The sequence below is a fragment of the Bufo bufo genome, chromosome 1 (genome assembly GCF_905171765.1).
Source record: "Bufo bufo chromosome 1, aBufBuf1.1, whole genome shotgun sequence".
Taxonomy (NCBI): domain Eukaryota; kingdom Metazoa; phylum Chordata; class Amphibia; order Anura; family Bufonidae; genus Bufo; species Bufo bufo.
This window is the reverse complement of record NC_053389.1, coordinates 553,897,332-553,922,879: the sequence shown is the minus strand read 5'-3', so window position 1 is coordinate 553,922,879 and position 25,548 is coordinate 553,897,332. Positions and strand designations below refer to the sequence as shown.

Sequence of the window (25,548 nt, the reverse complement as noted above, 5' to 3'; positions counted from 1 at the left end):
CAAATCCGTTCTAGAAACAAATGCCTAAAGAGGGCCACACTTGTGTAGAAATTGTCCACATAAAGATGGTACCCCTTGCCGAATAAGGGTGACACCAAGTCCCAGACTGTCTTCCCACTGCTCCCCAGGTAGTCAGGGCAACCGACCGGCTCCAGGGTCTGATCTTTTCCCTCATAGATCCGAAATTTGTGGGTATAGCCTGTGGCCCTTTCACAGAGCTTATACAATTTGACCCCATACCGGGCACGCTTGCTTGGGATGTATTGTTTGAAGCCAAGGCGCCCGGTAAAATGTATTAGGGACTCGTCTACGCAGATGTTTTGCTCTGGGGTATACAAATCTGCAAATTTCTGGTTGAAGTGGTCTATGAGGGGCCGAATTTTGTGGAGCCGGTCAAAAGCTGGGTGGCCTCTGGGACGGGAGGTGGTGTTGTCGCTAAAATGCAGGAAACGGAGGATGGCCTCAAATCGTGCCCTGGATATAGCAGCAGAGAACATGGGCATGTGATGAATCGGGTTCGTGGACCAATATGACCGCAATTCATGCTTTTTAGTTAAACCCATGTTGAGGAGAAGGCCCAAAAAAAAAATTAAATTCGGAAACTTGGACTGGTTTCCACCGGAAAGGCTGGGCATAAAAGCTTCCCGGGTTGGCGGATATAAATTGTGTGGCATACCGGTTTGTCTCTGCCACGACTAAGTCCAAGAGCCCTGCAGTCAAGAACAGCTCAAAAAATTAGGGGTGCACCGAAATGAAAATTCTGGTCCGAAACCGAAAATTCAGGATGCCCTTGACCGAAAACCGAAACTGCCTTTTTGCCCAAATACTTTTAAAATACTTTTTTTTTAATGATTTTATTAATAATTCTTTTTCATGAATGAAATTCATCTGTGGGTGGTGCTGTTATGGAGAGGGGGATCTGTGGGTGGCGCTGTTATGGAGAGGGGGATCTGTGGGTGGCGCTGTTATGGAGAGGGGGATCTGTGGGTGGCGCTGTTATGGAGAGGGGGATCTGTGGGTGGCGCTGTTATGGAGAGGGGGATCTGTGGGTGGCGCTGTTATGGAGAGGGGGATCTGTGGGTGGCGCTGTTATGGAGAGGGGGATCTGTGGGTGGCGCTGTTATGGAGAGGGGGATCTGTGGGTGGCGCTGTTATGGAGAGGGGGATCTGTGGGTGGCGCTGTTATGGAGAGGGGGATCTGTGCACTGTTATGGAAAGGGGATATGTGCACTGTTATGGGCATAACAGTGCACAGATCCCTTTCCCCATAACAGTGCACAGATCCCTTTCCCCATAACAGTGCACAGATCCCCCCTCCCCATAACAGTGCCATAGACCGATCCCCCTACCCATAACAGCCCCAGCCCTGCTGCTCACAGCATCACTCACTGCATCTTTATTTTACCTTACAATCGTGACGCTCCGGTAACAACTCTGCAGGCAGAGCGGAGGGCGGCGTAACGTCACTTATTCACGTGACGCACCTGCTCCGCCCACTTTATGAATGAAGGAGGCGGAGCAGGCGCGGCACGTGAGTAAGTGACGTTACGCCGGCCTCCGCTCTGCCTGCAGAGTTGTTAGTTACTGGAGCGTCACGATTGTAAGGTAAAATAAAGATGCAGTGACAAAGTAAACCGCCCGCCCGGCGCCCGCCCGCAGATGGTGGGTGACAAATCCCACACCCCATATTTTCGGCCGATATGTAACAATATCGGCCGAAGTGGATTAGGTGCATTTTCGGCCGATATTTTCGGCTGCCGGAATTTCGGTGCACCCCTACAAAAAATCCCAGGGCCGAACCGATTTGAGCCGTCTCAACCCGAACTCCAGACTGGGCGGTGAAAGGGGGAACTAATGGTGCGGCTGAAGTTGGTGACTGCCAATCAGGGTTTGCCAGCACCTCAGGGATTCTAGGGGCTCTACGGGCCTGTCTGTGCGGTGGCTGCGACGGGGTAACTACTGCACGTGCCACCGTACCAGCTTCAACTGCCCTTCTGGTGCTCGCCACGTCACCATGTTGTACGGCAGTGCTGGTACTAGGTCCAGGGAGGGCTGCGCTGCTGGTGTATGCCTCACCACGTGATCCGGCAGCGCCAGCCCCACTCTGCTGCTCTTGAAGCGGATCCTGCGCAACCTGTGGTCTAGCGACACGGGGCCGGGTACGCCTGGTTCTATCAGGGACCTCCACCTCCTCGTCCGAACTTTGGGTCAGAGAGCCACTGCTTTCTACAGGTTCATATTCTGACCCGCTAGATTCGTCAGATGAGGGTTCCCATTCCTCATCCGACTGGGTCAGAATCCTGTAGGCCTCTTCAGAAGAATACCCCCTGTTTGACATTTGGACTACTAAATTTAGGGGTATTCCCTGAGACTACCCAAGAAAAAAAGCAAGCCTGTCTTACAAAGGGGAGGCTAGCGAAGTACCGGAGGCCGCTGCGGTTGATAAAAAATATCAAAACTGATTTTTTTATCGCCGCAGTGCGTGTAAAATGAATGTGCAGTGATCAAAAAAAAATATATTTTTTGTCACTGCGGTGGGGCGGGCGTGGGTGAACGCACGTGTGGGCGACCGATCAGGCCTGATCGGGCAAACACTGCGCTTTGGGTGGAGGGCGAGCTAAGGTGACACTAATACAATTATAGATCTGACCGTGATCAGTTTTGATCACTTACAGATACTATAAAAGTACAAATGCTGATTAGCGATACGCTAATCAGCGAATCAGTGACTGCGGTGCGGTGGGCTGGGCGCTAACCGATCGCTAACTACCTAACCAAGGGGCCTAAACTATCCCTAAAACCTAACAGTCAATACTAGTGAAAAAAAAAGTGTCAGTTTACACTAATCACTTTTTGTCTTTCACTAAGTGATTGACAGGGGGCGATCAAGGGGTTAATTTGGATGATGGGGGTGATGGAAGGTGATATGGGGCTAAGGGTAGTGTTTGGTGGGTACTCACAGTGATGTCTGCTCCTCTGCTGGATCCAACCGACGAAAAGGACCAGCAGAGGAGCAGACAAGCCATTTAACACATCATATTTACTAATATGATGTGTTATGTGGCTTCTGATTCGTTTTTTTGAAAATCACCAGCCTGCCAGCCAATGATCGTTGCTGGCAGGCTGGTGACGAACTTGTCCTCTAACTTTTGCCGGCCCGCGATGCGCATGCGCGGGCCGGCTTTGAGCGAAATCTCGCGTCTCGCGAGATGACGCGTATATGCGTGACTGTGCGCAGCGCTGCTGCCTCCGGAACGCGATCCTGCGTTAGGCGGTCCGGAGGCGGTTAATATTAATAGTTATAGTTTGAAAAGAGAAAAGAAAAAAAAAAGAAACAAAATTCTCTAGAAAACCACATTAATAAAAGTGTCATAGAAAAAAGTGTCGCAAAAATAATTTTGGCAGTCCAACAAATAAAATAGTTAGGGTCGTTAAACCACAATGTGTACTAAATCACAAAACTGTGTCTGATCATTAAAGGGGTTATCCCACGAAAAATATTCTACAGTTTTCAAACTAGCACCTGGATCTGAATACTTTTAAAATTGTATGTAATAAAAAATTTAGCATAAAGTTATTCAATAGAATGTATCTGTATAGCGCCACCTGCTGTTTTCTTATTTCTTTGTCCTGCTCACTGAGGTCGCACATGCTCAGTTTCATCCTTCAACTGCCTCCAGAGCTGTGATAGGAAGAGCATGGACACGCCCCCTCAGCTGTAGCAGAAAAGACACTCCCCTTGAGCTGCAAGCTTGATATAAATCTCGCAGAGCAATGAATGTGGAGATCTCTGTATCCATGTGAGGTACAGGGCTGGTCCTGGCTTTGTTAGAAAGAGGTTGTCATGTACTATATGATGTCTGATTTTAATTTTTACATTAGTCATGGGACAACCCCTTTAAGGCTGAAGATTATTAAAGGGTTAATACCTGTGCAAAACTATCAGTGACTGAGAGCTATCTATGTATACACAGTTATAGAGGGAATGCTATCAATCACTGATAAGAATGACCCCGTGTACAACTTAAGTGAGAAAGAGCAGAGATTTCAATGTATAAATTACAAGTTTTACTGCGTCTTTCCCCACTATATGAATCTGCTCAGCTTCTTCTGCTCTGTTACGGCAGTGGGTGTGGACCACTGTGTCAACTAGGGATGAGCGAAGCAAGCTTCGGATCCTAGGTCCGAAGTCGCTTTGCTCAAAACTTCGGTATAATGCTGTATGGAGAGCCGTCTCTGTACAGCATTAAAAATGTACTGCCTCTGACAAGGCAAAGTCAGTTATTCAAAAAGTCTCGCAAGACTTCGGTGAATAACTCCGGTATTTGATTTTTTTTAACTGAAAAAACATTTTAAAACTTGGATCCCAACTCGCCTTCGAGTCGGAACCAATTTTTTTTTCATAATAAATTACCACATTTCAGAAACTACACCCCTCGGACTATTCAAAACTGATTTTTTAAAATTTTGTTAACCCTTTAGGTATTCCACAGGAATGAAAGCAAAATGGAGGTGAAATTTTATCATTTCTCTTTTTCTTTTTTTTTGCTGCAGATTTACCATTTGAATAATTTTTTTCCTGTAACACATTAAATGGGTTGGCCATTTTCTAGGTACTGTTGTCCAATGTGTGTGTGAGATGATTATATGGCATTTACTCTTATAGCCTTTGTTAAAATTCTGCACCATTTTCTATATTGTATCAGTTATACCATCTTGTTTACAAAGACTTTTGTGTTGTCCACACAGAGGTCCTGTCCATAAGATGGCGGCTGATGGAGGCATGTGACCAGGCAAATCACCTCAATGTGATGTCTCCTCAAATCAAATACACTTTACCTGCCACCCGGTGCACTGTGTTTGAATGGAGAAAACATCCCATGGAGGTGATCTGCCTGGTCACATGACCCCCCCATCAGCCGCCATCTTATGGACAGGACCTCTGTGTGGACAACACAAAAGACTTTGCAAACAAGGGGGTGTACCTGTTAAAATATAGAAAATGTTACTTGTACAAAAAAAATTTTAAATTCAGCAGCAATTTACCATCGGCTCCTGTTAACTGATGAATATCTTCTGCTTCTTTTAAACTTTTGATGTCTCCGTTAGCCACAACAGGTATTGATAAGCTGTCCTTAATGACTTTTATTGCATCGTAGTGAACAGGCTGATGCCTTTCTTCAGACAGTCTCCCATGCACAGTGATCCAGGAAACACCGGCAGCCTCTGCTTTCCGACAAAGGTCAACTGTTCTTGTAATGTCTGAATGGATTCTAAAATGACAAAGATCACAGATTTTCTGTTTTGTATATTTATTTGACAACGTTTGGCAATTTGAAATTTTTCATGTCATTATCCATATTTAAAAAAAATATATAAAAAAATCCTAAAATTGTGCAGTTTTTGCACTGACCACTAAGCCTAATTCTATGTCAAGACTTCCAGTTTTAGAGATATATGTTTACAGCAGTCAAACGGGCCGGAGACATAGACACAATAAAAAGGAAGGCAACTTTCTAGGCATGCTCTGTGACCTATGTGGAGGTAACAGTGTCAAGTGAGCTGCAACACCAAGAAGAAAAAGTCATGGAAATTATGGAAATCACAGGATCAATAGATCCTATGTTAATGATCTTGCTTTATTCAGCATCAAGTATAAGCACCACGGGCAGAAATACATGCACTTATACGCCTTTGCATGATTTTAATGAAATTATTAAGGGTTGTCTGAGGGATATTCTGCTATGCTGAATGCAACTGAGCACACAAATCATCAAGATCCACTGCTGGCAGCTCCCTTTGCAACTGCCGACCAATGACATCCCTTGTGTGCTTGATGAAAGACAAGTCTGCATCAGGCCCTGCTAGCATGTTTAGGTCATGCAAGTTGCTCACAGTAAACAACAGCGGCCTGGTGTTGTCCTGTTGAAAAACGGCTTCTGAGACACTTTGGAGAAATAGCCGTACCACTGGTTTGACAGCCAAATCAATGTAATGCCAAGCTCTTAGTGTAACTGAAATGAAGACTACCACCATAAAACCGGGAGTAAGTCCAGTGTGACATTCGCTTGTGAAGGCCTCTTCATGCCCTTGCCCGCGTGGTCTCCAGACCAATCTCTGGCTATCAGTGCATCTGAGACAAAGGCAGGAACTAGGGATCGACCGATATTGATTTTTTAGGGCCGATACCGATAATTTGTGAACTATCAGGCCGATAGCCGATAATTTATACCGATATTCTGGTCATTTTAATTTTTGGAAAAAAAATAATTCCTACACAAATCTGCTGAAAATGAATATGTTTATTGTTAACATGTATTTTTATTTTTTAAATCTTTCTTTCATTTATACTTAATATTGGTGTTTTTTTTCATTTTTTTTTTTTACAAACTTTTAGCCCCCTTAGGGACTAGAACCCTTGTCCTATTCACCCTGATAGATCTCTATCAGGGTGAATAGGAGCTCACACTGTCCCTGCAGCTCTGTGCATGGAGCTGAACATGGCAGCCAGGGCTTCAATAGCGTCCTGGCTGCCATGGTAACCGATCGGAGCCCCAGGATTACACTGCTGGGGCTCCGATCGGAGAAGCAGGGGATCCTGTGGCCACTGCCACCAATGATTAATACTGGGGTGGGGGGGCGCACTGCGCCACCAATGTTTTTAATACTGGGATGGGGGTGGGGGGCGCACTGCGCCACCAATGATTAATACTGGGGGGCGCACTGCGCCACCAATGAAGAGAAATCTCTCATTAATTCATATACAGGAGGCGGGAGCTGGCTGCAGAATCACATAGCCGGCTCCCGACCTCTATGAGCGGTAGCTGCGATCTGCGGTAGTTAACCCCTCAGGTGCCGTGGATCGGGAGCCGGCTATGTGATTCTGCAGCCAGCTCCCGCCTCCTGTATATGAATTAATGAGAGATTTCTCTTCATTGGTGGCGCAGCGGCCACAGCCCCTCCCCTTCCCTTGTCCTCCTTCCTCTCACTGGCGGCAGCGGCAGCACAGGGGGGAGGGAGACACTGCTTCCTTCTCCCCTGTGCTGCTGAGGGAACACGGAGAGCACTGACAGCAGCGTGATCCTGGTTCCCCATACATTATCGGAATATCGGCAAAATAGATGCCGATACCGATAACTGTCAAAATACGGAATATCGGCCGATAATATCAGTAAAACCGATAATCGGTCGATCCCTAGCAGGAACTCATCGCTGAAGAAGATAGACTTTCATTTCAGCCTCCATTGCCATCTTCCTGTGCAGCCTATTAGAGCTGTGGCATGAGGTCAATGGAACACCTGTAGCTGGACGTCTGGCTCATGGCCCAATGTCAAACGCCTTCTGATGGTTTGTGTAGACACTGTTTGCCACACTAGGCTTGGGATGTGATGTCTAATTTGCAGAACAGATCACTATGCGCCATTTTTCTAATCAGATTATCCATCCGTGCAGAGGTTAGGATAGGTCATCAATATGGATAAAGCAGAAAAACCCTTTAAAGGGGTTGTCCTGTATCCGATATTGATGATCTATCCGCATATAGAACACAACAATTACAGGCATACCTTATTTTAATTGAGACAGAAAATCTTTCATTTTGAACTTGGCTGTGCACTTGTTTCACCATGTCCCTGACAAGCTGAGGCTGGTTTATCAAGCATGCCCCATAACCTTCAGACATTGCCCATCTGTTCAAGAAAAAAAAAAAGAATCCCTTTGTTAATGAAATAGAAGCCTCCACACATAAAAGATGTAACCTGGTCTCTATACAGAACATTTTATAATTTTATAAACTTCAGTGGCACAGATCAGAAACATCCACCTACAATAACTAAAAGATTAAATAATTGATCAATATTAAAAAAGGCACCATCTTCCAAGTCATATCATGTATGTAACAGTGTGGATAAATGGCATGTGGAACTCAGCCCTTACAGTCGCTGTCCCATTTTTTTTTCTTTTACATCTGACCCACAGACATCGGGACCTGTGAAGAAACCCATACTTACCTGGTCCTTGCCGCTCAGTCCCAGCTCTTTGGCTTTCTTCACAGGACTTCCAGCCTCCTTCTGTCAACTTCCTGCTAGGACTGAGTCACGTGCGCCACTGCAATCAATGACTGACCTCAGTGGTGATGTGTCCCCAAGTAGAAAGTGACCCAGAAGTGACATGCTGCTTAGGGGAGCTGGAACCAAGCGGCAGGGACCAAGTGAGTATGGATTTCGCCAAAGGTCCTGATGTCTTTCTGACGGAAGCGTCCATTTAAAGCTGGCTCACACTGGCATAAGACAAAGGATACTCACCTTACCGTTTCCCGTCGCTCCGGTTCTACGACATTGCATCTCTAGTGGTTTGTGCTTCCTGGTCCTATCTTCTCACACAGGAAATGACTCCTCAGCCAATTACTGGTTGAGGTAGGTCCACCATCAGTGATTAGCTAAGTTGACATTTCCTGTGTGTCGTGATGGACAATCTACAATAATTTATATCTACTGAATGCATGTAATCGTCGCATTCTATCAAGCAAATGGCATGTGCAACTAAGAGTGGTAAGATGCTGGAGCATGGAGCAACATTGCTACTGTGGCAAAACCGCGTATAAGGGTCCATTCACACGTCCGTTGTTTCTTTCCTGATCTGTTCCGTTTTTTGCGGAACAGATCTGGACCAGTTCTGTACCCATTCATTTTCAATGGGTCCTGAAAAAAAAAAAAATCGGACAGCTCAATGTCTGATTTTTTTTCAGGACCCATTGAAAATGAATGGGTACAGAACTGGTCCAGATCTGTTCCGCAAAAAACGGAACAGATCAGGAAAGAAACAACGGACGTGTGAATGGACCCTAAATACATGTATTTTTTGTGGCTGTATTACAGCCTTTCCACTCGGTATACCATTACCAATCTGTAAGACTGTAATCTAGAAGCCTGCACCTACTGAAGCTATCCAGAATGATATCCCATGGTGTGAATTATTAGAAGAAAATCTATACTGTCATTTTACCAAACTTCATAGATGACACTAGCATTAGTCATTGAGACAATACAGTATATCAGATGCTGTATCTGGTAAACTTCCTGTCTCACCTGAGTTTTCACCAGAAGTGCTAAATCCTTTTCACCCTATGATACATAAAGTATTACATTTCAGGGAAGTGATTTTGGATGTGGAGTAAGGCTAGTTCTATACGACGACATTTGTCGCGCGACATTTTGTTGCACCAATGTCGCGCGACAATTTTTAGAATGGCAGTCTATGGTGTCGCACTGCAACATGCTGCGACTGCGACACAGTCGCAGAAAATAAATTTGAGATGGATTTTTCTGCGACTGTCGCGTCGCAATCGCAGCATGTCGCATGTTGCAGTGTGACACCATAGACTGCCATTATAAAAATTGTCGTGCGACAAATGTTGCAGTGTAGTTGTGCCCTATCTGTCGCGCGACAAATGTCATCGTGTAGACCTAGCCTTAGGGTTTACGCATGAAGAAACATTCATGAGGCCTGATAATCCAGCACTTCCAGTATCTCTGTCTGTCTACCTAAAGAGACTGCCTTTTTCAGTTATAAGACTGTCACTATTTAGATTGGGTTGATAATATGTGGCTAAATTAACAATGTGTTTTGTACAAGAGCAGTGTCCTAATTTGTTACCTCAACTCATTGGTCTGCACCTAGTCTAGTAAACTCAATACTAGATTGCAGTTCTGTGCTGGAAACAAGACTAGCACACATTCTGGATTAAGCTCACACAGTTATTTTTTTTTTTTTATGGCGTTTTTCTCAACTTTGGTGGTTCTTGGCAGTTTATTCTTTCTATGCATTTTTTTCTGAAAAAACACCAAATCCAGATATTAGCTGAAAATAAACACAGTACCCACATGCATTTTATTTGGATAGGTGCATTTAGGTCAATTTTGGTGGAATATTCTGAGTCCATGGCTTTTTTTTTTTTTTTATCACAGCATGTTGTAGAAATAGCATAAAAAAAAAACACATATTACACGTGAATAAATAAATAAAAAATACCACAAAGCATGCAGTTTTAATGCCGTTTTTTAGCACCCCAAAAAAAAATGCTGCAGAATGACAGCATAGAAATGGTATTGTTACAGCAAGACGAGGAGCGTTTAGCCTTACCTCTGAGGACACCCACAATTGATATCAATGCCTCCAGCAAATGGGCAGACCAGAAGAGCTGCATCAGCTAAAACCTGGGCATCTTTAGCAGCAAACTGCACAACAAGCGGCTGATCTCCTAAAGATACACATTAAATAGGAACATAAAGATTAAAGTGTCTAACTACAAATAAAAGGAGAAAAATGCTGTACAGTACAAGTTATGGAGAGGGGGAGTCAGGAGAGCACATGCATTGCCTATTAAACTATACAGTTTCTTTACTTAATTTATATTCATTAACCAACTGCTATTTCCGTCAGCCCCATAGAAATGAATGGGAGGTGTGACATGTCATGCACGGTGCGCTTACATTAACTTCTAAGGGGTTAGCGCTTGATGGTGGCCAGACCCGGGGAAACCTGGGATCCTCCAGCCACCACTATCCCCGCTCTGTTCTCGATATAGGTGCGGATCCCAACGAAGGGAACCGCACCTATCAGACAATGGGGACATATCCTAGCGATATGCCGCCATTGTCTCAGATGGGAATACTCCTTTAATCACTGAGGCGAAGAATGACTTTCACACCATTTCATTTAATAGAGAATGGTGTAATTAGCAAATATCTATATCACTTCATTTGAAAACTATACCTGCATCCACCTGAAAAAAACAGCCCACTAGGTGTCTAACTTCCACCTAAGGCCTCTTTCACACTTGCGTTGTCCGGATCCGGCGTGTACTCCACTTGCCGGAATTACACGCCGGATCCGGAAAAACGCAAGTGTACTGAAAGCATTTGAAGACGGAACCGTCTTCCAAATGCGTTCAGTGTTACTATGGCACCCAGGACGCTATTAAAGTCCTGGTTGCCATAGTAGGAGTGGGGAGCGGGGGAGCAGTATACTTACAGTCCGTGCGGCTCCCGGGGCGCTCCAGAGTGACGTCAGAGCGCCCCATGCGCATGGATGACGTGATCCATGCGATCACATGATCCATGCGCTTGGGGCGCCCTGACGTCACTCTGAAGCGCCCCGGGAGCCGCACGGACGGTAAGTATACTGCTCCCCTGCTCCCCACTACACTTTACCATGGCTGCCAGGACTTTAGCGTCCCGGCAGCCATGGTAACCACTCTGAAAAAGCTAAATGTCGGCTCCGGCAATGCGCCGAAACGACGTTTAGCTTAAGGCCGGATCCGGATCAATGCCTTTCAATGGGCATTAATTCCGGATCCGGCCTTGCGGCAAGTGTTCCGGATTTTTGGCCGGAGCAAAAAGCGCAGCATGCTGCGGTATTTTCTCCGGCCAAAAAACGTTCCGTTCCGGAACTGAAGACATCCTGATGCATCCTGAACGGATTTCTCTCCATTCAGAATGCATTAGGATAATCCTGATCAGGATTCTTCCGGCATAGAGCCCCGACGACGGAACTCTATGCCGGAAGACAAGAACGCAAGTGTGAAAGAGCCCTAACTCTCAGTCCACTACCTGTTGTCAGGCAAGATCCGCCCTTGATATCAGAGACACAGAAGACAGCTGAGAGGAAGTGTGTGTGTGTCTCAGAGCTAGCTGAGATTCTGAGCCTGATAAAAAAACTGCTTCTACACTGCTTCTGAAGATCACAAGAGCCTCCTGTGTGTTTGTGCGATTTTCCCCTCCTTATCTGCTCTGTGAGCTCCGGAGCTGAAAACAAACATAATGGGAAGTAAGTGAAAGGATGTCAAGCAATACGGTGCTGGGAGAAGGGAGACGCCCCTCCTTCTGAGTGAAATGCATCTAGCTGTGCAGCTGAAACAGGGAATAATATGGCTAAAAAAACATTATGGAAGCCCAAACATAACTGTTCCTTCACGGTTATGATTGTACAAAGAAGTACTTTGATTATGAAAACTTTTGGATCCTGCTGCAGAAGATGGCCACTTTCTACACTGTTATCCACATTCAAAACTCCACCAACAGCTTCTCATGGAAAAATTCAGTCATGGTCATGCACATGGTCGCATTTTTTACATAGCTGTGGTCAAGTATGCTTAAGAAGTAGCAGGATAATTCTTTCAAGCATATTTTAGCTGTGCTTTCCAATGAAGTCAACAGCTAGTGGTACTTTGCATATGTTTGGTGATGTTTCTGCAGCCAAAAACACACTCATCTCAAAAGCATATTAGCCTACGGATCTGTCACTGGTGTTGGATTTTAAGCTGTGTGAACCTAGCCTTACAAATTAGCAGGAATCAGTTCAGGAATATTCCCACTCCAGCGTTCTCACCCAGGAAAGATGTAGAACTCGTCGCCAGGCAGGAGTGAACATCAACCAGTTCTGATCAATAGAAGTAGAAGGCAGTTACCCACCAAGTTCAGAACAGCTTTCTATTTCCACACTATAGTGCTGCATCCGATTCGATGTGGTCCACAGAGGCTCCACACACACTCACCATCCTTGTAATCATATCGTTTCCTGCTCACCTTGGTTTGTAGTGAATTCACTGTCCCTGGCTTTAGCAGATTTGATGAAGTCAGCAGCAACAATCATCGGTGTATAGCACAGATCACAGCCATACTTTCTCACCAGGTTCCTGAAAGCCAACCTGGCAGAGGAAAGGTGACAAACACAGACAGAAGTGTAAAGCGACCGGTCAGCCAGCGGACCCCACTGATTTTAATGGGATCTGGTGGAGTTCCAGTATTTTCAATGATACAAACTAGAAGAAAAAGCACAAGGAGGCCTGAATCAAGACTTTTTACAGTACTGACTAAGTAACACTTACTTAGAATACCGTACCATCGGGGCACATATCTTTACTATATTATTAGAGCTGAATAAATCTGCTGGGTTCTGTGGAGGCCATGCTTGATTATCCCCTTGCTGAAGATGCATGGCAGCAGTAAAACACCTAGAAAATAATAATAAGAAAACACTGATTAGTATTTAAAGGTAAGCTAGTATATAGAAGAGGCTTCTTTACTGTAAGAGCAGTGAGACTATGGAAATCTCTGCCAGAGGAGATTGTCATTCACTAAAAGAGTCTAAAGCGGGGATAGGCAACCTCCGGCACGCCAGGTGTTGTGAAACTACATCTCCCATCATGCACACTAGCTTGGCTGTTCTCTGAACTCCCACAGAAGTGAAAGGAGCAGGCTGGGAGTTGTAGTTTCACAACAGCTGGAGTACCGAAGGTTGCTGATCCCTGGTCTAAAGGGAACCTGTGACATTGAACACGGGGTCTGATCTGCTGGTGGTATAGTGTAGGGCAGGAGGAGCTGAGAAGATTTCTATGTAGTTTTGTGGGCAAAGTTCAAATATAACTTGGGGAGGAAATTACCATAGAGCAGCATTTTATTCTGGTCTATGATATCCTCCGGCAGTCCATGCGCCTAAACAGAAATCTACGGCTGCTCAGAGCTGGCGTAAACGAAGATAAATGTGCACCCCTTTACAGAAGGTGGTGAGAGCGGCCAGATGATAAAGTTTTTTCCGTGCGTGGCACTCCAAGTGCCGGCCTTATTCATGAAAGTACTCCAAGTACTTATTATAAACTCCCGGAGTCTATTTTTAAGGCTTAACAATGTATACCGGATACATAATAAAAACTCACGGGTAGAGATGTGGCCAGTGCCCTTGGACCGGGCAGTGGACAAAAGGGATGTCTCTCTTACCGGACACGAGGATGGCCTTCTCTATCCCGGACGAGCCCCCAAACTGAAAGGATTTGGAGCTTTCTGGACCTCTACGACAACCTTGGTTTGAGACACTGGCGTCAGTTGTTAATAACAGACACACACAAATATCACATCCCCCACCGTGTTTCCCAAAAACCAACATAACACTAAGGCTCTGTTCACACCACATTTAATGGTCTATGTCTGGCATATATACATCAAATGCATCCATAGGGCTCCAGTCCAGAAGAGTCTCCTTTTGGCATTTGTCCATATACTTTCTTGTTGTCTAGACATAGCGGACTATACTTTTCTATACAGAGGCAGCCTACAAAGAAGTATACTGCATATGTAGTGTTGTTTTTTTTAACATGGCAGTTTAAAAAAAGAGAAGGCTAAGATGTGAGCCTCAGCCTTGTTCATACAGTGCGGATCTGATTCAGTTTTTCAGCTTATAGGATTATAAGAGCAGTATTAGGCTATGTTCACACAGATAAAATCCACGGCAGAAAAATCTGTAGCAGATTAGTAGCCGAAAACAGGTTGTTTTTGGCGGCTGATTTCTCATTTGGTGGATGTTTTAGAGGAGTTTATACAAGAGTATTTGGTTGAGGTTTCTCTGTGTCCCCATTGACTTCTATTAAATCCTCAATCAAGTCTGCTTCAAAGAAGTAACACGGCACTTCTCCAGCATTTTTCAAATCAGCTACTGAAAAAACTCCCCCATTCTACACAGTGTGCACAAGGTGGAGTTTTTAACATTAAAGGGGTCTTCCAAGACTTTTACCCGGGACTAATGGGGTTGAGCTGCGCCTAGGCCATGTGACTAGTGTTGAGCGAACTTGTGTTTTAAGTTCGGCGTCTAAAGTTCGGGTTATTGAAGAATCGCGTTATAGATTCTAAATTCCGTTATGGTCCGTAGTAGCGGAATCCATAATGCAATTCTTCGATAACCCGAACTTTAGACGCCGAACTTTAAAAACACAAGTTTGCTCAACACTACATGTGACGTCACTGACCTAGGAAAAGCTGAAGAAGGCTGTGGCGCTACTGCAGGCCCCACTGTCTTCTCAAACTGCTGATGGTTCCTGGTGTCTGACCCCCACAGATCAGTATAAAAATCTCAGAAAACCCCTTTGTCAAGATTATGCAGCTCTAAACGCCCATTTTCTGCTGCTCAATTAGTGGCAGATTTTAGCTGTGTGAACATACCCTTTAATCTCTTTCTTTATAGCTTTTTTTTGTCTATGTTCCATTCCTCGACATGGCTGTAAAAACTGCACTGTGTGGACAGGTCCACTTACAGACATATTACCTAGTACTAGCGATGCAATTGGTCTTAAAAGGTTATACCATGATTGATATAAAAAATTAAAATCAGACATCATAATACATGACAACCTCTTTCTAACAAAGCTAGAACCAGCCCTGTACCTCACATGGATCCAGAGATCTCCCCGTTCATTATCGCAATTGCTCTGCTAGGTTTATTAAAAGGAGGAGGTGTGCTCTTTTTCAAGGGCATGTCCTTTCTGCTGTAGCTGGTGACAGATGAAGGCTCAGTGAGCTGGACAGAGAATTTAGAAAAAGAGCAGCAGGTGGCGCTATACAGATAGAGTTCAGTGAATAACTCAATGGCAATAATACATTTTTAATTCTATGCAATTACAAAAGTATTCACAGCCAGGTGCTGGTTAGAAAAATGTAGAATATGTTTAATGGGACAGCTCCTTTAACTAGCTGATCTCAGTATCTGTCATCAGTAGTTTTACATAGGACTGCAGGTGAAGCTGCTACATACAAGAACACGTCCAGCTCAGCTACATGTGCATATACCGCCACCTGCAGATGTAATTATTAGTAGTAGGTGTGAGCACCACCGCAGGTTACATTCTCCGCACTACCTGCCCAGCAGCGGTCCACCACAACCCTCAGCCGGCACGTCCTGCTGCTTTCCGGACACGTTGTTTACCAGTGACGTCACCGGGCGCAGGCTGATGACGTTGCTCCTGGTTGGCAGTGACAGTCCGGTATCCAACATGGAGGGGAAGAAGACTTCTTCAGACTTGATAGGAGGAGCGGCGTCAGTCAGGGAGATGTTTCGGGACGGTAAGTGTGGAGGCAGTGAGAGACAGCCCGGCTGCTTACACCCCGTCCCTGGCCGCAGGCATCTAGTGGCACTGTGTACACTGTCAGAGCACAGGAGTCCTAGATCTGTGGTGTGCAGTGGACCTCTGGTCTGCAGCCATCACTAATCTGCATCTGTCTTCTACAGGCCTCCTGTCACCCTGTGCTGTCACCTTCTAGTTACTGTCCATTAGCTCTGCTATGTGCTATGGACTACTCAGCTCTGCTATGTGCTGGACAGGACAGCTCTGCTGTGTGTCAGACTGCTCATATCTCTAGCACCATGGCAGCTTCCTACAGGCCTCCTGTCACCCTGTTCATGAGCCTTGCTATGTGCTATGGGCTACTCAGCTCTGCTATCTGCTATGGGCTACTCAGCTCTGCTATGTGCTGGACAGGACAGCTCTGCTGTGTGTCAGACTGCTCTAATCCCTAATATATCCCTAGCACCATGGCAGCTTCCTACAGGCTTCCTGTCACCCTGTGCTGTCACCTTCTAGTTACTGTCCATTAGCTCTGCTATGTGCTATGGACTACTCAGCTCTGCTATGTGCTGGACAGGACAGCAATGCTGTGTGTCAGACTGCTCATATCTCTAGCACCATGGCAGCTTCCTACAGGCCTCCTGTCACCCTGTTCATGAGCCTTGCTATGTGCTATGGGCTACTCAGCTCTGCTATCTGCTATGGGCTACTCAGCTCTGCTATGTGCTGGACAGGACAGCTCTGCTGTGTGTCAGACTGCTCTAATCCCTAATATATCCCTAGCACCATGGCAGCTTCCTACAGGCTTCCTGTCACCCTGTGCTGTCACCTTCTAGTTACTGTCCATTAGCTCTGCTATGTGCTATGGACTACTCAGCTCTGCTATGTGCTGGACAGGACAGCAATGCTGTGTGTCAGACTGCTCATATCTCTAGCACCATGGCAGCTTCCTACAGGCCTCCTGTCACCCTGTTCATGAGCCTTGATATGTGCTATGGACTACTCAGCTCTGCTATCTGCTATGGGCTACTCAGCTCTGCTATGTGCTGGACAGGACAGCTCTGCTGTGTGTCAGACTGCTCATATCTCTAGCACCATGGCAGCTTCCTACAGGCCTCCTGTCACCCTGTTAATGAGCCTTGCTATGTGCTATGGACTACTCAGCTCTGCTATCTGCTATGGGCTACTCAGCTCTGCTATGTGCTGGACAGGACAGCTCTGCTGTGTGTCAGACTGCTCTAATCCCTAATATATCCCTAGCACCATGGCAGCTTCCTACAGGCTTCCTGTCACCCTGTGCTGTCACCTTCTAGTTACTGTCCATTAGCTCTGCTATGTGCTATGGACTACTCAGCTCTGCTATGTGCTGGACAGGACAGCTCTGCTGTGTGTCAGACTGCTCATATCTCTAGCACCATGGCAGCTTCCTACAGGCCTCCTGTCACCCTGTTCATGAGCCTTGCTATGTGCTATGGGCTACTCAGCTCTGCTATCTGCTATGGGCTACTCAGCTCTGCTATGTGCTGGACAGGACAGCTCTGCTGTGTGTCAGACTGCTCTAATCCCTAATATATCCCTAGCACCATGGCAGCTTCCTACAGGCTTCCTGTCACCCTGTGCTGTCACCTTCTAGTTACTGTCCATTAGCTCTGCTATGTGCTATGGACTACTCAGCTCTGCTATGTGCTGGACAGGACAGCAATGCTGTGTGTCAGACTGCTCATATCTCTAGCACCATGGCAGCTTCCTACAGGCCTCCTGTCACCCTGTTCATGAGCCTTGATATGTGCTATGGACTACTCAGCTCTGCTATCTGCTATGGGCTACTCAGCTCTGCTATGTGCTGGACAGGACAGCTCTGCTGTGTGTCAGACTGCTCATATCTCTAGCACCATGGCAGCTTCCTACAGGCCTCCTGTCACCCTGTTAATGAGCCTTGCTATGTGCTATGGACTACTCAGCTCTGCTATCTGCTATGGGCTACTCAGCTCTGCTATGTGCTGGACAGGACAGCTCTGCTGTGTGTCAGACTGCTCTAATCCCTAATATATCCCTAGCACCATGGCAGCTTCCTACAGGCTTCCTGTCACCCTGTGCTGTCACCTTCTAGTTACTGTCCATTAGCTCTGCTATGTGCTATGGACTACTCAGCTCTGCTATGTGCTGGACAGGACAGCAATGCTGTGTGTCAGACTGCTCATATCTCTAGCACCATGGCAGCTTCCTACAGGCCTCCTGTCACCCTGTTCATGAGCCTTGCTATGTGCTATGGACTACTCAGCTCTGCTATGTGCTGGACAGGACAGCTCTGCTGTGTGTCAGACTGCTCTAATCCCTAATATATTTCTAGCACCATGGCAGCTTCCTACAGGCTTCAAGTCAAACTGTTCATGAGCCTTGATATGTGCTATGGACTACTCAGCTCTGCTATCTGCTATGGGCTACTCAGCTCTGCTATGTGCTGGACAGGACAGCTCTGCTGTGTGTCAGACTGCTCTAATCCCTAATATATCTCTAGCACCATGGCAGCTTCCTACAGGCTTCCTGTCACCCTGTGCTGTCACCTTCTAGTTACTGTCCATTAGCTCTGCTATGTGCTATGGACTACTCAGCTCTGCTATGTGCTGGACAGGACAGCTCTGCTGTGTGTCAGACTGCTCTAATCCCTAATATATTTCTAGCACCATGGCAGCTTCCTACAGGCTTCCTGTCAAACTGTTCATGAGCTTTGATATGTACTATGGACTACTCAGGTCTGCTATGTACTATGGACTACTCAGCTCTGCTATGTACTATGGACTACTCAGCTCTGCTATGTACTATGGACTACTCAGCTCTGCTATGTACTATGGACTACTCAGCTCTGCTATGTACTATGGACTACTCAGGTCTGCTATGCGCTGGACAGGACAGCTCTGCTGTTTGTCAGACTGCTCATATCTCTAGCACCATGGCAGCTTCCTACAGGCCTCCTGTCACCCTGTTCATGAGCCTTGATATGTGCTATGGACTACTCAGCTCTGCTATCTGCTATGGGCTACTCAGCTCTGCTATGTGCTGGACAGGACAGCTCTGCTGTGTGTCAGACTGCTCATATCTCTAGCACCATGGCAGCTTCCTACAGGCCTCCTGTCACCCTGTTAATGAGCCTTGCTATGTGCTATGGACTACTCAGCTCTGCTATCTGCTATGGGCTACTCAGCTCTGCTATGTGCTGGACAGGACAGCTCTGCTGTGTGTCAGACTGCTCTAATCCCTAATATATCCCTAGCACCATGGCAGCTTCCTACAGGCTTCCTGTCACCCTGTGCTGTCACCTTCTAGTTACTGTCCATTAGCTCTGCTATGTGCTATGGACTACTCAGCTCTGCTATGTGCTGGACAGGACAGCTCTGCTGTGTGTCAGACTGCTCATATCTCTAGCACCATGGCAGCTTCCTACAGGCCTCCTGTCACCCTGTTCATGAGCCTTGCTATGTGCTATGGACTACTCAGCTCTGCTATGTGCTATGGACTACTCAGCTCTGCTATGTGCTGGACAGGACAGCTCTGCTGTGTGTCAGACTGCTCTAATCCCTAATATATTTCTAGCACCATGGCAGCTTCCTACAGGCTTCAAGTCAAACTGTTCATGAGCCTTGATATGTGCTATGGACTACTCAGCTCTGCTATCTGCTATGGGCTACTCAGCTCTGCTATGTGCTGGACAGGACAGCTCTGCTGTGTGTCAGACTGCTCTAATCCCTAATATATCTCTAGCACCATGGCAGCTTCCTACAGGCTTCCTGTCACCCTGTGCTGTCACCTTCTAGTTACTGTCCATTAGCTCTGCTATGTGCTATGGACTACTCAGCTCTGCTATGTGCTGGACAGGACAGCTCTGCTGTGTGTCAGACTGCTCTAATCCCTAATATATTTCTAGCACCATGGCAGCTTCCTACAGGCTTCCTGTCAAACTGTTCATGAGCTTTGATATGTACTATGGACTACTCAGGTCTGCTATGTACTATGGACTACTCAGCTCTGCTATGTACTATGGACTACTCAGCTCTGCTATGTACTATGGACTACTCAGCTCTGCTATGTACTATGGACTACTCAGCTCTGCTATGTACTATGGACTACTCAGGTCTGCTATGCGCTGGACAGGACAGCTCTGCTGTTTGTCAGACTGCTCATATCTCTAGCACCATGGCAGCTTCCTACAGGCCTCCTGTCACCCTGTTCATGAGCCTTGATATGTGCTATGGACTACTCAGCTCTGCTATCTGCTATGGGCTACTCAGCTCTGCTATGTGCTGGACAGGACAGCTCTGCTGTGTGTCAGACTGCTCATATCTCTAGCACCATGGCAGCTTCCTACAGGCCTCCTGTCACCCTGTTAATGAGCCTTGCTATGTGCTATGGACTACTCAGCTCTGCTATCTGCTATGGGCTACTCAGCTCTGCTATGTGCTGGACAGGACAGCTCTGCTGTGTGTCAGACTGCTCTAATCCCTAATATATCCCTAGCACCATGGCAGCTTCCTACAGGCTTCCTGTCACCCTGTGCTGTCACCTTCTAGTTACTGTCCATTAGCTCTGCTATGTGCTATGGACTACTCAGCTCTGCTATGTGCTGGACAGGACAGCTCTGCTGTGTGTCAGACTGCTCATATCTCTAGCACCATGGCAGCTTCCTACAGGCCTCCTGTCACCCTGTTCATGAGCCTTGCTATGTGCTATGGACTACTCAGCTCTGCTATGTGCTGGACAGGACAGCTCTGCTGTGTGTCAGACTGCTCTAATCCCTAATATATTTCTAGCACCATGGCAGCTTCCTACAGGCTTCAAGTCAAACTGTTCATGAGCCTTGATATGTGCTATGGACTACTCAGCTCTGCTATCTGCTATGGGCTACTCAGCTCTGCTATGTGCTGGACAGGACAGCTCTGCTGTGTGTCAGACTGCTCTAATCCCTAATATATCTCTAGCACCATGGCAGCTTCCTACAGGCTTCCTGTCACCCTGTGCTGTCACCTTCTAGTTACTGTCCATTAGCTCTGCTATGTGCTATGGACTACTCAGCTCTGCTATGTGCTGGACAGGACAGCTCTGCTGTGTGTCAGACTGCTCTAATCCCTAATATATTTCTAGCACCATGGCAGCTTCCTGCAGCCTTCTCCGGGGCCGCTGCGTTGCCAGCTACATGCATGGATCAGTAATGGGCACATTTCGGCATCAGGACAGATCCTTCTGTTTTTCAGAATGCTACACTGATTTTCAACGTGATGACTTTGATGTGAAGACCTACACCTCCCAGTCCATTCACCAGGCTGTGATCGCAGAACAGCTGGCAAAGCTGGCACAAGGCATCAGTCAGCTAGATAAAGAGCTGCATGTCCAGGTACCGTATTTTTCGCCCTATAAGACGCACCTAGGTTTTTGAGGAGGAAAATAAGAAAAAAAATATTTTTAACCAAAAGGTGTGCTTTTGGTGGGTTTGAACTAATGGCGGTCTGTGCATGACACTATTATGGGGGATCTGTGGATGATGCACTGTTATGGGGTGGGGGATTTGTGGATGGCACTGTTATGTGGGGGATCTGTGGATGGCACTGTTATGGGGGGAGCTGTGGATGGCATTATGATGGGGGGGTCTGTGGATGGCATTATGATGGGGGGGTGGATCTGTGGATGGCATTATGATGGTAGGGGGGATCTGTGGATGGCATTATGATGGTGGGGGGGATTTGTGGATGGCATTATGATGGTGGGGGGGATTTGTGGATGGCATTATGATGGTGGGGGGATCTGTGGATGGCATTATGATGGTGGGGGGGATCTGTGGATGGCATTATGATGGTGGGGGGGATTTGTGGATGGCATTATGATGGTGGGGGTGATCTGTGGATGGCACTGTTATGGGGTAGTGGATCTGTGGATGACACTGCTATATGTGTCATCCACAGATCCCCCCCCCCATCATAATGCCATCCACAGATCCCCCCCATCATAATGCCATCCACAGATCCCCCCCATCATAATGCCATCCACAGATTCCCCCCCACCATCATAATGCCATCCACAGATCCCCCCCACCATCATAATACCTTCCACAGATCCCCCCCCACCATCATAATGCCATCTACAGACCCCCCCCCATCATTATCCCATCCATAGATCCCTAAGGAGGGGGTGTAGTAGTCGGGGAGAGCGGCAGGGCCGTGCAGGCACTATACTCTGGCCCGCCGCTCAGTATGTACTGTATTATACCTAGTGTTAATCATAATATCTAAACTGCGCTCCCCCTGCTCCCGATCTGTACCGTACTTACCTGTACATGTCACACTCTGTCTCCTGTAGTAAGCGCTAGCAGGCAGGCCGGGCTGCAGGCGGCCGTAACTCACTGAGGTCACGTGCCTGCTCCGCCTACTTTATAAATGAAGTAGGCGGAGCAGGCACGTGAACTCAGTGAGTTACGGCCGCCTGCAGCCCGGCCTGCCTGCTAGCGCTTACTACAGGAGACAGAGTGTGACATGTACAGGTAAGTACGGTACAGATCGGGAGCAGGGGGAGCGCAGTTTAGATATTATGATTAACACTAGGTATAATACAGTACATACTGAGCGGCGGGCCAGAGTATAGTGCCTGCACGGCCCTGCCGCTCTCCCCGACTACTACAGCCCCTCCTCCCTCCTCATTAATACATCGCAGTCTGCGATGTAAATTGCCAGCATTCGCCCCATAAGACGCAGGGGCACTTTCCCCCCACTTTTGGGGGGAAAAAGTGTGTCTTATAGGGCGAAAAATACGGTAGGTCCCTAGCCATCATATATAGATACACTCGCCTAAAGAATTATTAGGAACACCTGTTGTATTTCTCATTAATGCAATTATCTAGTCAACCAATCACATGGCAGTTGCTTCAATGCATTTAGGGGGGTGGTTCTGGTCAAGACAATCTCCTGAACTCCAAACTGAATGTCAGAATGGGAAAGAAAGGTGATTTAAGCAATTTTGAGCGTGGCATGGTTGTTGGTGCCAGACGGGCCTGTCTGAGTGTTTCACAATCTGCTCAGTTACTGGGATTTTCATGCACAACCATTTCTATGGTTTACAAAGAATGGTGTGAAAAGGGAAAAACATCCAGTATGCGGCAGTCCTGTGGGCAAAAATGCCTTTTGGATGCTAGAGGTCAGAGGAGAATGGGCCGACTGATTCAAGCTGATAGAAGAGCAACGTTGACTGAAATAACCACTCGTTACAACCGAGGTATGCAGCAAAGCATTTGTGAAGCCACAACACGCACAACCTTGAGGCGGATGGGCTACAACAGCAGAAGACCCCACCGGGTACCACTCATCTCCACTACAAATAGGAAAAAGAGGCTACAATTTGCACGAGCTCACCAAAATTGGACTGTTGAAGACTGGAAAACTGTTGCCTGGTCTGATGAGTCTCGATTTCTGTTGAGACATTCAAATGGTAGAGTCCGAATTTGGCGTAAACAGAATGAGAACATGTATCCATCCTCTGATGGCTACTTCCAGCAGGATAATGCACCATGTCACAAAGCTCGAATCATTTCAAATTGGTTTCTTGAACATGACAATGAGTTCACTGTACTAAAATGGCCCCCACAGTCACCAGATCTCAACCCAATAGAGCATCTTTGGGATGTGGTGGAACGGGAGCTTCGTGCCCTGGATGTGCATCCCTCAAATCTCCATCAACTGCAAGATGCTATCCTATCAATATGGGCAAACATTTCTAAAGAATGCTATCAGCACCTTGTGGAATCAATGCCACGTAGAATTAAGGCAGTTCTGAAGGCAAAAGGGGGTCCAACACCGTATTAGTATGGTGTTCCTAATAATTCTTTAGGTGAGTGTAGGTGATAAAGGCTTTTCAATGTCGCCACCTATTGGTGGTGCTTGGGATGTAGCTTTCTTCCTTCTGGAGGAGAGCTATTTTGCATACATGATATTTAAAGAGGACCTGTCACCACTCCTGATATGCCTGTTTTAATAGCTACATGCATTTCTCACGTACTAACAATTCTGTCAAATCTATTCTTATGTCTCTATGTTGTGCCCTTCCTCTATTATTTCTACTAGACATTATGAATGAATTGCTAGCAGTCTGCATTAAGGGTACAGAGGAGTGGTAACCAGTTGGGGGGTGTACCTGCACAGTCTGACTCTATCCAATCAGTGCTGCAATTGTCAGCCTGTGCAGGTGCACACCGCCAACTGGTTACCACCCCTCTGTACCCTTAATGCAGACTGCTAGCAATTCATTCATAATTTCTAGCAGGAATAATAAAGGAACGGCACAACATAGAGACATAAGAATAGATGCTCCAGAATTGTTATTACATGGGGAATGTATGTAGCCATTAAAACAGGCATGTCGGGGGTGGTGACAGGTCCTCTTTAACCCCTTCAGGACCCTGCCATTTTTCACCTTAAAGGGAACCTGTCCCCTCCAAAAACCATCCCAAGCCGGCAGCAGTACCTGAGAGTAGCCAGCATCGTGTTTGTAACGATCATTTTCTTCCTGCAGGCAGATGAAGCAAAAGCTGTAAAACCGTTCTTTAATCCCCTGCCGGCGCGCTTCTCTAGTCAGACTTAAAGTCATGGGGCAGCGGCCTCCTTGCTTCAAGTCACAGTAACCACGCCCCCTTCCCTGCCCCTTCGCTGTGACTCCAAAAAGGGTACTTATTACCAAACGGGTGTCTCACAGAAGGCACAAATACTAGAGAGAGGATTTCAAAGCACACATTTGTAAAAATGAAAAATTACTAGCAGACCCCAATTTTTCACTTTCACAAGGGGTTAAAGGAGAAAATGCGCCCCAGTATATGTTCCCCATTTTCTCCCCATTTTGCGAACACCCTATTTGTGCTCGTAGCCTGCTGTATTGGCGCACAGCAGGCCTCTACAGGCAAAGGGCAAAATATGCTTTTTGAGGCCTGAATTGGCAGACATGGATTTTTGCTGCCAAGTCGCATTTAAAGGGTTTCTGTCATGAGAAATAACGTTATGTAGCTGACTGACATCAGCGATGGGCTAATGTCAGCAGTACATACCAGTATGCTGTATAACTCCCTGCCTGCCGCCGTTCCCTCAAAATAATGAGCCTCTAGGTGCTATTAGGGCGTTGCTTCAGCACCTAGACGCTCGGTCTACGCACCCTTTGGCACGCCCAGGTCCAGTTGATTGACTTTCAAGTTCTCCTCATCGTCCCGTAAATCCCGCGCCTGTCCTGTTTAGTATTCGGTGCAGGCGCAGTAAATGAAGGACGCGCTCCTGCTGCCGACTTCCTTCCTTCGGCGCAGGCACTGTAGGGCTTCAGAACTTGATCTGAAAGATCAACCCCTTCCGTGAGCTTATTGTAGTCCAGGATGCAAACTGGTTAGGGGACAGTGGTAGTGGTACCTCGCACAGGAGTAGGGGAGCTGGTATTTGTGTGAACGGTGGTCAGTAAAAGGACATCCCTCTTGTCCTTGTACTTAACCGCCAGCATGTTCTCATGGAGGAGAGCCCTACTTTCACCCATTCTCAGTGGTTGTCCTAGCAGGGATCTAGGGAGGCCTCTCTGAGTTTTGCGCACTGTGCTGCAAGCCAAAATACTTCTGGCAGTTAAGGACATAAATAGGGGTATGCTGGCATAAT

The 25,548-nt window shown here is 46.7% G+C and overlaps 2 protein-coding genes across 6 annotated transcripts in view; one reads left to right on the top strand and one right to left on the bottom strand.

Annotated features, from left to right (window-relative positions):
* DUS4L (dihydrouridine synthase 4 like) overlaps window positions 1–15,832 on the bottom strand; it is a 29,937-nt gene extending 14,105 nt beyond the window's left edge. The window contains exons 1-6 of one of the 2 annotated variants that reach the window (XM_040412897.1): window positions 15,683–15,832; window positions 12,887–13,012; window positions 12,585–12,706; window positions 10,141–10,258; window positions 7,566–7,688; window positions 5,047–5,273 (exon numbers count right to left, since the gene is read on the bottom strand). In XM_040412897.1, coding sequence (XP_040268831.1) covers window positions 5,047–5,273; window positions 7,566–7,688; window positions 10,141–10,258; window positions 12,585–12,706; window positions 12,887–13,012; window positions 15,683–15,819 — 853 coding nt within the window. In that variant the 5' untranslated portion in view covers window positions 15,820–15,832. The other variant, XM_040412898.1, reaches the window with a different exon arrangement.
* COG5 (component of oligomeric golgi complex 5) overlaps window positions 15,776–25,548 on the top strand; it is a 413,671-nt gene continuing 403,898 nt past the window's right edge. For all 4 annotated transcript variants that reach the window (XM_040412854.1, XM_040412847.1, XM_040412840.1 and 1 more), the window contains exons 1-2: window positions 15,776–15,887; window positions 21,136–21,275. In XM_040412854.1, coding sequence (XP_040268788.1) covers window positions 15,776–15,887; window positions 21,136–21,275 — 252 coding nt within the window. The remainder of the gene's footprint in view (window positions 15,888–21,135; window positions 21,276–25,548) is intronic.